The sequence below is a fragment of the Octopus bimaculoides genome, chromosome 3 (assembly GCF_001194135.2).
Source record: "Octopus bimaculoides isolate UCB-OBI-ISO-001 chromosome 3, ASM119413v2, whole genome shotgun sequence".
In the NCBI taxonomy this organism is placed as follows: Eukaryota; Metazoa; Mollusca; class Cephalopoda; order Octopoda; family Octopodidae; genus Octopus; species Octopus bimaculoides.
This window is the reverse complement of record NC_068983.1, coordinates 11,831,339-11,843,096: the sequence shown is the minus strand read 5'-3', so window position 1 is coordinate 11,843,096 and position 11,758 is coordinate 11,831,339. Positions and strand designations below refer to the sequence as shown.

The 11,758-nt window shown below is 40.1% G+C and overlaps 1 protein-coding gene across 1 annotated transcript; it reads left to right on the top strand.

Moving 5' to 3' along the window:
• The first annotated feature begins 982 nt into the window (after window positions 1-982).
• On the top strand, window positions 983-11,744 carry LOC106883280 (uncharacterized). The gene is made up of 2 exons (XM_014934234.2): window positions 983-1,121; window positions 8,763-11,744. Exon 2 carries the CDS (start codon window positions 8,821-8,823, stop codon window positions 10,987-10,989), a length of 2,169 nt encoding a protein of 722 aa, XP_014789720.2. The 5' UTR covers window positions 983-1,121; window positions 8,763-8,820; the 3' UTR covers window positions 10,990-11,744.
• The last annotated feature ends 14 nt before the right edge of the window (window positions 11,745-11,758 follow it).

The following is an 11,758-nucleotide window of genomic DNA, read 5'->3' as shown; positions in this document are numbered from 1 at the left end:
ATGATTCGTCCCAAAGAATCAACCTTTAGAGAAGAGTTTTGCTTCCACTAACGAAAGCTATACGTATCTTTCAGAAAGCTCCATGCCAGTTTAACTTAATGCAGCATTTGCTGTTAGTTTATGCGCAGGCTATGTGGGAAGAAAGAATAAAGGGGCTTTTGCTAGCTTATCTCTCCGAAAAAATAGCTGCCTATGCTGTTGAAAAATTAAAAAAGTCGCAGAGGGGAAGTTTGAACGTCTTCCTTCAATTTCCTTTCACCATTTATGTGGCTGTTTCTGACAAGAAATTTCGCTTTCATATAAAACAACTATATTTTATAGTCATTATCCGTAATCTACCCCCAAGACACTTCAGTAGCTCTACTTTACATCGCTTGCAAACTTATATGTTCTATGATCATTAAAGTGTAACGACCTCCACAATAACCATCCTTCAATTTCATTCACTGTTCCTAGGTTAATCGGAAACATAGACTGCTGCGCTACTCATAAACCTTCTCGGTAGTTCAATTATTTGGTGAAAAAAATACCACCAAAGCAACTTAAACTATCCAAAGGACGGGTGCGTTTGCTAGTGACGTATAAGAATACCGTATTTTGTTATGCAATCATAATAGACTACAAAGTATATTAAACGCTTTTATAAGTCAATACTGTGTTTTATTGTGTTAGCTGTGCTATTACATCTTTTGTTAAGGTTATCTTTACAGATTTTCTATAGAAATTATTGTCAACACTGATTTAGTGGTTAAGTAATGAGTTCATGTATGATTAATGAGTTTGATTGTTGCTGACGAAAGATCAAAAGCTCCTCCTGAAATATATCATATACGCCCATCATCCATTTTTCATCTTTGATTTCATTGTTTCTTTACATCAGGTGTTTTGGATACGAAACGCCTTAACAATATGTGTTGGTGTGTTGATTATAATTTCTATGGAAAATCTGTAGAGTTAATCTTAACAAGTAATAATTTTACAGTTCTTCAGAATGATGCCTAAGAAGGATTTTGTTTAAACTAAACTTCGTTGGACATCGTTGGACATTGGTATACTGAGAAGCATAAATCTACCAATCCAAATATCTACTTTAATCACACTCTTCGCTCCTACTCCAGCAGGTAAATAATAAACCTTTTGTTGTTGTTGTTGTTGTCGGTCTGTCGAGATGTGTTGCACATCGCTCCGTAAGTTTTGTTGTTATTCATATTGTTACACATCGTTATACATTGTACATTTGTTATCGTTACTTAGTTAAACTAAACCAGGGCCTTGGGGAGCGGGTTAGTTCTTCTCTAACTGTAGCCCTTACGAGTTAGTTTGGTGCTTGTTTGGGCTTAGACGTCCCTTTTTTTCTTTTTTTTCTTCTTTTTTTTTTTTTTTGCTAAAACAAGATGAAGAACAAGAATTGTCCGTCTGCCGAAAGGAACAGCTGGTTATCCAGAAAAGAGAACAGCCACGTCGTAAAAGACAATGATTGTTGAAGCAGCAGCAGCAACAACAACAACAACAATAGCGCACGTGAGGCCTATGAAAGCAAAAGCAATTTTTCCCTTATTTTCACCATCACTTTCACCATCGTATGAACAAAGGAAATCAATGACAAAAAGCGACAACACGAGCGAGAACACTGCCACCTCTGCCATCACCGCCGGTGGCAGCAGCAGCTCCACCACTACCAACAACAACATCACTAACGAAAAAAGCAACAAGGAAAACAAGGCACACAAATCCAGTCGAAATGAGTTCGACTTTGCGAAAATAACTCGTGAAGTAAGCTAAGACATTTTATACACGCGAAATGTATGTTGGAGAAATGTGATACTAAACATTCCTAGAACTGTCCAGCAAGAAATTAATTTGAGTACAGTTCTATATAAAACAATTGAGGCCAAAGGTAGGGAAGTGGAGCAGGCAACACAACAGCAAACAGAGAAATGCTTAAAACCAGTTTGGAAAAGCAAAACCTATGTAACCAGGAGGAAGAAATGTGGGACTGTCAAGGTGAAGTTCGCCTCAGAGGAGGAGGCGTAATATCACTCAACAGCTACTCTATCGACTGGCGGACTCATTCTCATCCCCATCTACCTTGGTCGAAGAGTATTCAAAATTAGAATAATCAACATCCCACCAAAGATAAACATCTGCTGGCTAGTGGCTGCAATTCTCCACGGCGTAGAAGAGAAAACCACGATTCTGCGAATAGAGAAGATACATAAGCAGAACTGGTTAGGACAGAGGATGCAGCTATTAATACAGGCAGATTAGGAGTACGTGGAGGTCATTCCAGACTACATAAGCCTACCGGATTGCACAAAGCTTCAAGTGGCTGTTGAGGGCAGAAAACCAAGATGTCACCTGTGCGGGAACACAAATCACCTCAAAGCTTTCTGCCAACAACAAAAGAGAAAAGTAAGCCCCCATCATTTTTTCCGACGCCATCACCACCACCGCAACAATAATAACAGCAACAGTACCAGCAGAAGCAGGTGATACAGCTGCAAGAACAACGGTAACAGAAGCTCCGACAGCAGTAGCAGCAACAACAAGAACAACAATGGAGACAACAGCATCAAACATAGCAAAGAAATCACGATCATCGACAGCAGCAAAAACAACAGCATCAGAATCCTCCAAAACAACAACAACTTTATCAACAAAAAAAAAACACAAAAAGTCCCTCAAGATTTTCTCCTTCCGTGTTCGGAGCAATCAGACATGTCCTGCGGTGAGGACGAGCAGGAAGACCCTTACTGGCAAAAGGTTCGGAAATCAGACAAAAGAAAAAGAAACAAACCAACCCCGACATCAACACACAGGAAAAAACTGGCTGGTATGACTAGAAGGGAGAGACACTATCGAAAGTAAATTTTCAAACACCTCCCCCAACAACCGCCACTCCAGTACCGTCAACAACGTCACCCCTATTACTACCATCACCACCACCACTATTACAGACACCATCATCACAAGCACAACCCAATTCACACACACAACTTTCAGCTCGCATATCTCAACATCAGCAAAAGTCAAACATTTTCAACTACACATCAATAGACACAAACAACAAAAACTAATAGATCACATATATAACCATATAGACATCACACACACCGACCTTATCGCACCAAAAAACAACCCACCAACACACCAACACATTAAGGTCATACAACCAGTACAGCATACTTATTTACATTATTTACATTTGACGGATATTTGTCCTCATCTTGTTTGTTGTTAACACAACGTATTGGCTGATATACCCTCCAACGTTCATCAGGTGTCCTGGGGAAATTTCGAACCGGGGTTCTCATTCCTAAGGTTCTGGTTCCTTAGGAATGAGAACTCAGGTTCGAAATTTCCCCAAGACACCTGAAGAAGGCTGGAGGGTATATCAGCCGAAACGTTGTGTTAACAACAAACAAGATGAGGACAAATAACCGTCAAATGTAAATAATGTACGTAATTCCTCATATCTCAAATATACAACTACATTTTCACAGCATACATACAGCACTATCAAAATAAAATACCCTAAAGAAGGTGGAGCTTTTCAGAGAGACATGAATAGACGAATATATAAATAACTGCTCCTGGAAACATCCACACATACCTATGAGGACGGAACATTCACCCACCCACCCCTCTTCGCCAACTAAATCACTTTGATCAAACATGATTCTGCTCAGAGTAGGCAGTATAAATGCACGTGGCCTGGAGTCGCCTTAAAAACAAGGCCATCTACTCAACGACCTCAGGCCAATAAGTGTTGATGTAGTGGCCATCAGTGAAGCCAGACTCTCCGAGCGACAAGCTTTCATACCCATTTTCGGTGGATACGCGATATATTTACCTCCATGTCAACCAGGAATGGGAGGTGGAGCGGTGGTGTTGATCCGGAGAGGCCTGAATCTCAAGATAAAGATTATCTTCCTAGACTCAGAAGGTAAGTTGGTGGTCCTGGATGTGAACAGTTGTGAGGAGGGTGCTTACAGGCTGGTGGCTGATTATGCTCCAACGGGAGCTGGACAGCCGGATTTCTTCAAACGTCTGGAGGTGTTAGTGGATGACTGGGTCGCCGTCTTAGAGCCACGCCTGGAGCACATGTTGAGCTTGTGGATAGAAGATGGGGTGGTAAAAGCCACGCAAACCTGCACAGATATTTTCAACTGTCTGACAGGTATCGACTGTATTTCCAGGATGTGCCAATGTGGACATTAACGAATCGCATCGGGTAATCCAGGTCGTATCTAGACAGGGTATTCTGTAGGTCAGCAGATAAATATAGTATAAGTTATCCACTTTTCAAACTGGTCGACTACACAGACCACAAATTTGGGATCTGTACAGTCGACCTAGATAGACTTCGAAGGCAGAAACCAGTTATTCGAAACTGAACACGTCACTCCCAGCATCTCAGGCTTACAGAAACCGGATTACAGAATTAGTTAAGTGGGCGTTGGTAGGAGTAATCGTCAACTACAATTGGTGGTTTGCCCTGAAAAGGGCAATCAGAGTAGAATCAGTTAGGTTTAGTTAGGCAATAGTGATAGAAAGGAATAAAATAAAAGGGAATTTAGTTAGTGACTTAGAAGAGTCACTTAGCAAAGTCATTGCGACCGATGTGCTGGCCGCGAGCGTGGCCCAGGACCAATTTTTCAACGCTAAACACGAAGGTTGCATTGTCAGAGCTAAGATGTGTGCTCTAAGACAAGAGGGAACGAAAGCCGCTCGATGGGCTCGAGTGGAAGAGGCACAACGTAGAACCAACGCCACAATTCGGTCTTTGGTGGACCAAAATGGGCGTATGGTGCTCGAGCCTGAACAAATGTGAGCAGCATTTCAGTAGCCCTTCGCCCAACTGTTTGGGACGAATGGCAGTCCAGAACACAGGACTTCGACGGCATGCCACAACTCTCGGAAAGGGAGGCGGAGTGTTGCGAAATATTGATAACAACTGCGGAAATATGGGATGCGATGATGAGTTGCACGGGGTGGGGAGGGAAAATCCCCTGGTTTGGATGGTCTGCCCTATAAGCTTTATTTCTATATGCCACACTTGTCTGGTGGCCTTTTGACAAATATCTACAGCAACTGGCAATAGAACGGGAGAATTCCCAAATAAGGGAGATCAAATAAAAAATGTTAGCCTCACAACGCTGCTGAATGCAGATTTTTAAAGTGTGGTCAAAGTGTTGGCGAAGAAGTTGATGCTTGTCGTCGAGAAAGTGATTGGTGATGCGCGAACATGCATAATCCCAGACATATCCATCTATGACAACCTTCACCTCATGCGATACATCATAGACAGGGTGGGTAAGGAACCTGGCATACGTGGAGTCCTGATCAATTTGGATCAATCTAAAGCTTTCGATAGGATCGACCACCAATTCTTGGCAGCCGTTCTTACGGTGACCAGTTTCGGTCCCTTTTTCTATGGCTAAATCACAACAATGTACAGCGACATTTGCTCGGTAGTTCGGGTGAATACTTACCTGTAGGAACCATTCAACATCATGCGTTCCTCTCGTCTCTTCTGTACGTACTGGCTCTTGAGCTGTTACTGTGGAAATTTGAAGCATTGAGAGGCATCACGAGCGAACTAGGACGTGGGAGAATCGTGTCAGCATATGCAGACGACGTCACTGTCATAGTGTCGAACGGCAAGCACATGCACCTGGTCGGCAATGCTCTAAAAGAATACGTGGTGGTAACAGGAGCAAAAATTAACCAAGAAAAGTCAGTAAGCCTGCAACTCGACACCTAGAGAGGCAGGTCCATGCCGCCCAAAACGTCGTGGGACGCTGGACGGAGGTGCCAGTTAAATTGCTCGGGGTCTGGTTTGGTCCATATCTCTAGGTAGAGAAGAACTGGGACGAACAGGATGGCCAATCTCACCCAGAAATGGGCCAAGAGAAAGCTATTCCTGAAAGGTCAGGCAGAGGTGGCGAATGTACATATCGCCTCCGTTGTATCGTGCCTTGCTCCAGTTCACGTCTGACCAAACTGGAGTGCTCGCTCTTCCACTTTCAGTGAAAGGGACGCGATCCATTTGCTGTCAACACTCGCTGAATAGAGGGCTGGGCTTGTCCTGGCTGCTCTTCACAGACATGTGCTGAGGCTGTGACATCTCCAGTGCTTCCTAGACAGTGAGCAGGTGTGGTTGCCGTTTGTTAGACACGATTTCCCACAGCTCGTCTCTTTGTCTGAGCTGCCGTCTCGGATCAAGCGTAGACCAAAGCAGGGTGCCTGCCTCCTAGAATGTCGTCAGGCGCTCACAGTCATGTCAGTCGAGCAATGCGGTCAATGGAAGTTCCGCTCGAGCTTTCTATAAAGGGTTAGTGGCGGGCAAGTGCAACGGCTTCCTTGAGGATACTCTCGGCGTCGATCAGAATGAGTTGGCTGGTCTTTTCCAGAGGACTTTCGGATTGGGGCCCATGGATAACTTCCCGAAATCCTTGGCCTAGCAGTGCTACTGGGAGGCATTGCTTGTTCGGGATAATCTCAACAGGCATGGAAGTACCATGAACCGGGCTTGCCCGAGGTGCGCGCAGAGCGACGAAATTGTTCTGCACGCTCTCATCCAGTGCCCGAGCATTACTGACTTGTGGGTTTATGTCGAGCACCCACAGTCACGTGTTGGACAGATCCGGCTATCAGTTGAGTCCATCTTGAAAATCGCCTTGCTGCCTTCCTTTGCCCGGGAAGGGCAGGCAGTGTTTCTTTGTCTAGTGGCCTTAGCGAAAGAGGTTATGTGGTGGATCAGGTTGAAAAGGCTGAAGACAGACACTTTCCTCTTTGATCAAGCTCTCATCGGCTTTTCCAAGTTTCACCTGAAAAGGAAAGTGAAAGTAAAGAGGGAAGTGCTGCCTCCCAGCAATTTTGTTAAAAGGTGGGTGGATGTAGCGCGAATGGCCCGAGTGAACGGGTCTTCTCTAAGCATGCGCCCCTAGATTGAGGGTAGATGATGTGGAGAGGGCACTTGCCTTAGGGGTGAGGGTGATCGTGGTTTTTGTGGGATTTCTACGAGCAGCTCTTGGAAGCCTCGTCTTTTGTGAATTCATTTGTTATAATTTTTATTATTACCTTTTTACACGATTAAATCCCACTCCTTTTGTGTTGTATTGTTCTATGTCATCATTGATGTTTTGTATAAACCTTCAGTGGTTAATAAATAAAAGATTATTATTATTACCATTATTATTATTATTATTGTTGTTGTTGTTGTTGTTGTTGTTGTTGTTATTATTATTGAGTGAGTGAGTGAGTGAGTGGGCAGTGCATGCCATCAAAGTGACACTGGGGTAAAATATACGAAGCCCAGTATACCCACCATGACTACCAATCTGATAAGGGTACACCAGGCACATGCATCACAACCATATGTGCACGACAAGGTGATCTCATATCAAGATAAACAACGCATGACCTCGCTGGCGGGGCCCAGTTAGAATTTTCTTCAGGTCGAGTAGCCCATCTTGCTCAAAAGTTCCTTGAATAAGGGTTATTTAAGAATGTTGAACGAAACACCCCTGTTGCCAGATGCGAATTATTCAAACCCCAAATAATTCCTCTCAACACATGGCTATGATGCTCCCCGACTACTTCTGCTCATGATCAGAGATGCACATATCGTCAGCCACCAAGGGACATGCTCAACGGGTTAAAGTCAAACAACTGACAAGCAAATCTGTGGTACTGAGCAGAATATTTGCTGTAGCCCATCTTTTTATACCAAGACAAAACAATGTACATGATAACACTTCCAATCAATTAAGATCAGAAGCCATGAGAGCCACTGCCTGGTACTGCATCCGGGCATTTTACTGCATCTGGGCATTGGTACTTCGTTAGCACGCCGGACAAGATGCTTAGCAGGCATTTCGTCCGTTTTTACGTTCTGAGTTTAAATTCCGCCGAGGTCGACTTTGCCTTTCATCCATTCGGGGTTCGATTAAATAAGTCACAGTTACGCTCTGGGCTCGATCTAATCGACTTAATCTTTTCCCCAAATTTGAGGCCTTGTGCTTCCAGTAGGAAATATTATTATTATTATCATCATTATTATCATTATTATTATTATTATTATTATTATTATTATTATTATTATTATTATTATTATTATGAACTTTGTTTCTTGATTTCCTCACTCCATTATAATACTCATTTTTTTACTCTCCCTATTCTTTACTGTTAGTGTTTCCTTTCTGCTCGTTTTCCATCAAGATTTTGCATTATATCCATAATTCAAAATAGAATGAGTGACATGCCATATTTTCCGTATTTTATTACTGCAACAACACATTTTAAATTGGTTTCCAGCACGGAACACAAGAAGATACAATTGATTGAGTTGAAAAAGGATAGCGTTAATGAAAAATGATTATTTTTCTGGAGAATTGATTCACTTATTTATAACTAGACAGTACTTTTTCTTAACAACATCTCTCTGAACAATAACTTCTTGCGAAATATTGTGTAACTTTTTTTCTTTTCTCTCTTTTCATCGATTTTTATACTGTTATAAAATAAAACTTCGTCGTCTTATTTGGATTCATCTTTCTTTAGAAATATTTACGAACGTATAGAAATAATGGATAGAGAGAGAGAGAGGGAGATTAATTAATCAGTAGTTTTAATGTAAAAAGAGGGTTCGCCTCAAATGTAAGTTTCGGGCACTGAGCCTATAGAAAAAGACTGAAGAAGAAAGTAAGGGGTTTTGTACTTATAATTTATTTATTTGTATTTTATTTCTTTTTCAGTTCAATTTTCTTCCAGAAGGTTCTTTCCCAGTAAAGTGAGACTGATTTCAGCATAGAAATGATTGCAGTTAAAAGGAATATGCTTGTTTTTTTTTTCATATTATTTCGTCAAAGATTTATCAAATCAAATTATCATTCTCTGACCATCACCTACCCAAAAAGATTTTATTCTCCAAGGAATACAACGTCAGCATCAATAAAAAATAATGAATCTTTGTGGGAAGAAATTGATGACTTTATTAACATTACAGAGTGCAATAAAAAATGGTCTTGTTCCTTAAATAATGATACTCGTGAAGAAAAACTTTGCTTCTGTGACCGACTCTGTCATGTATTCTCAGACTGTTGTGAAGATGTAATTAAAAACAATATTGCAGATAATATGATGAATGATATAAATAAATCAGAGGCAGTTAAACCATGGCCTAAGAATATCTTTGAATGTATACCTGACCCAGGTAAGCAGAGGAGTTATGTATACAGAATCATTGCTTGTCCATATGATTACAATAATACTGTAGTGAAAAACTTTTGTGAACAGCCAGGCACTCAAACAAATACAATCACTGTTTCACCAGTTATCGGTGAAATACTGGGAGGATACGTGTTATTTACAAATGTTTACTGTGCGATTTGTCACAATGTTCAAGATATTCTTAGTTCAACGGTGTTGATTGAATGTAAATGGACATCTTATAACATGGAAAACCAAACACAACCTGACGCACACGCTGTAAAATATCTAACTGATTCAAAATTGACTGAAAAACTACATAAAAATATGAACTGTCGTATGTCATCCTTGAATTATTCGATAAAAAACAAAAGTTTACGAGGATGCCATAATTATATAAGAACGTGTCCTTCATATGGGTCTGGCGATGTTCGTTCTTTTTGTCTAAATAATCCCTTCCGTCCGGTTAAGCACAAAGATAATAGAGTTTTCAAAAACATATTTTGTGCGTTGTGTAACAATGCAATGATAAATAATGTGTCGTGTTTTGAAAATAATTTCTACTTCCTTCATCATTTAGTTGATTTTAGGGGCCTAAACGTGGGAACGCCTCAGAAATGTGGAGCAAATGAAGTCTTTGATCTATATACCGAAGCCTGCAGAGAAACGCAAACTATTCTGAAAATAAACTGCACGTTACTGAAACTCCAAGAAAATGAATATGTCGATTTAAATGATTCGATTTATTTAAAGCATCTCGATAAATCGATCAATAAATCCCAGTTTTATATGCAGCAAGACGGATCTTTCATTTGCTTAAAACACTATTTTTCATTTGGAAATGAATCTGGAATAAACCTGAAGATGGCATCTAAAATTACCGAATCTGAGAAGTACCTTTCTATTACTGGTTTCGTATTCTCAATCCCAACTTTATTTATAGCATTTTCAGTTTATTGTTATTTTAGCACATTACGAAATCTTCCGGGTAAAATGGCTATGAATCTAATGGCATCACTATTTCTGGCAAATCTTGTATTCTTACTTGCAAATATAATTAAAGAACTGCCCGGCCATTTTTTGTGCCGAACATTTGCAATAATTGCTCATTACACCTATCTGGTTTCATTTTGTTGGATGAATATAATGGCTTTTGATTCTTGGCAAACGTTTTCCAGAAAGCAAATTCTATCGATTACTGATCGAAGTAATCGTTCATTTAAGTTCTATATGGTTTATGCTTGGTTAAGTCCAGTAACAATTGTCGCTGGCGCAGGAGTAACTCAATACCTCCAATCTGATTCTGTATTCTCTCCCGCTTATGGTGATTCCTTATGTTGGTTCAACAAAAGACTTGCTCTGTTAATTTTCTTTGGCTTGCCATTAATTATAATATTAATAATGAATACTATATTCTTCACTTTTACATTCCGAGCTATCTATTTAGCAAATAAATTCACAAAGCGCTGTCTTTCAAAGAGCGATAAGAATACGTTTATCGTCTTCTTTAAGCTTTATTTCATTTTAGGAATTAACTGGTTAGTCTCGATATTATACACTTTTACTCAAATAGAATTACTGCGCTATATTTCAGTTCTTTTTACGTCGTTCCAAGGATTTTTTGTGGGTTGTTCCTATCTGTTTTCAAGAAAAGTATATCGACAGTTTCAAAATAAAGTCAGTTTTTTCACAACTATAAATTCAAGTGAATCTTCATGCAAGCATACTGCAATCTCTTACTTGGGAGCAATAAAATCTTCCAAAAGTTTCTAATTTCCAAAAGGGCATGAAATAAAACTCTATCAAACGAAAAGGTTTTTATTAGATATGTAAAGTTGATGTGAAGTATGATATCTAACGTAAGATATGATAGCAAATGATATTTCCTTTAGATATCCTGGTGTTTTTTTTCAACTGTACTCATTTACCCTCTCGAACATGTGTTTAATGAAAAGATAAATTCATTATTGTGGTACAAAGTGAATGCTTATGTTCGTACAGTTTTCTAATGCACTGAAGTCACAATATGTGAAGTGAGATGAATTTTAGGAAGAAGTGGAATCAAATCTTTGAATCAGACCAGTAAAATCGGAGCACTACTCCACAATACTCACCTATCGTAAAGACATCTGTCATTTGCCATTTAAATGGCCTGCTATATTTTCTCTGAGAGTGAGAATGCTGCTCTCACATCTTGGACGATGCTGTCCAAGAGAAAAGCATAAACCGGTTAAGAGTAGGGTTAGTATCGTTGCAGGTGAGCTCAGAATGTAAAAAAAAAAGGAAGGGAAGAAATGCCACAAGGCATTTTGTCCAAAGTTCAGAAATTGTGGTTTTCGTCACTGTATACAATCACCTTTAAAAAAAAATTTAATGTATCATATAGATGTAATTTTTGACGCTGAATCCGAATTTGTTATTCATTTATTCCAGAAAAATGTTACAGGTGTTCAAAGTTTGACAATTTTCAGAATTTTCAGCCAATCAGAAAACAGCGCGTTCGCTGCCTCTTTCATCATCGGGACGGTGGGGTGGGGGGGGG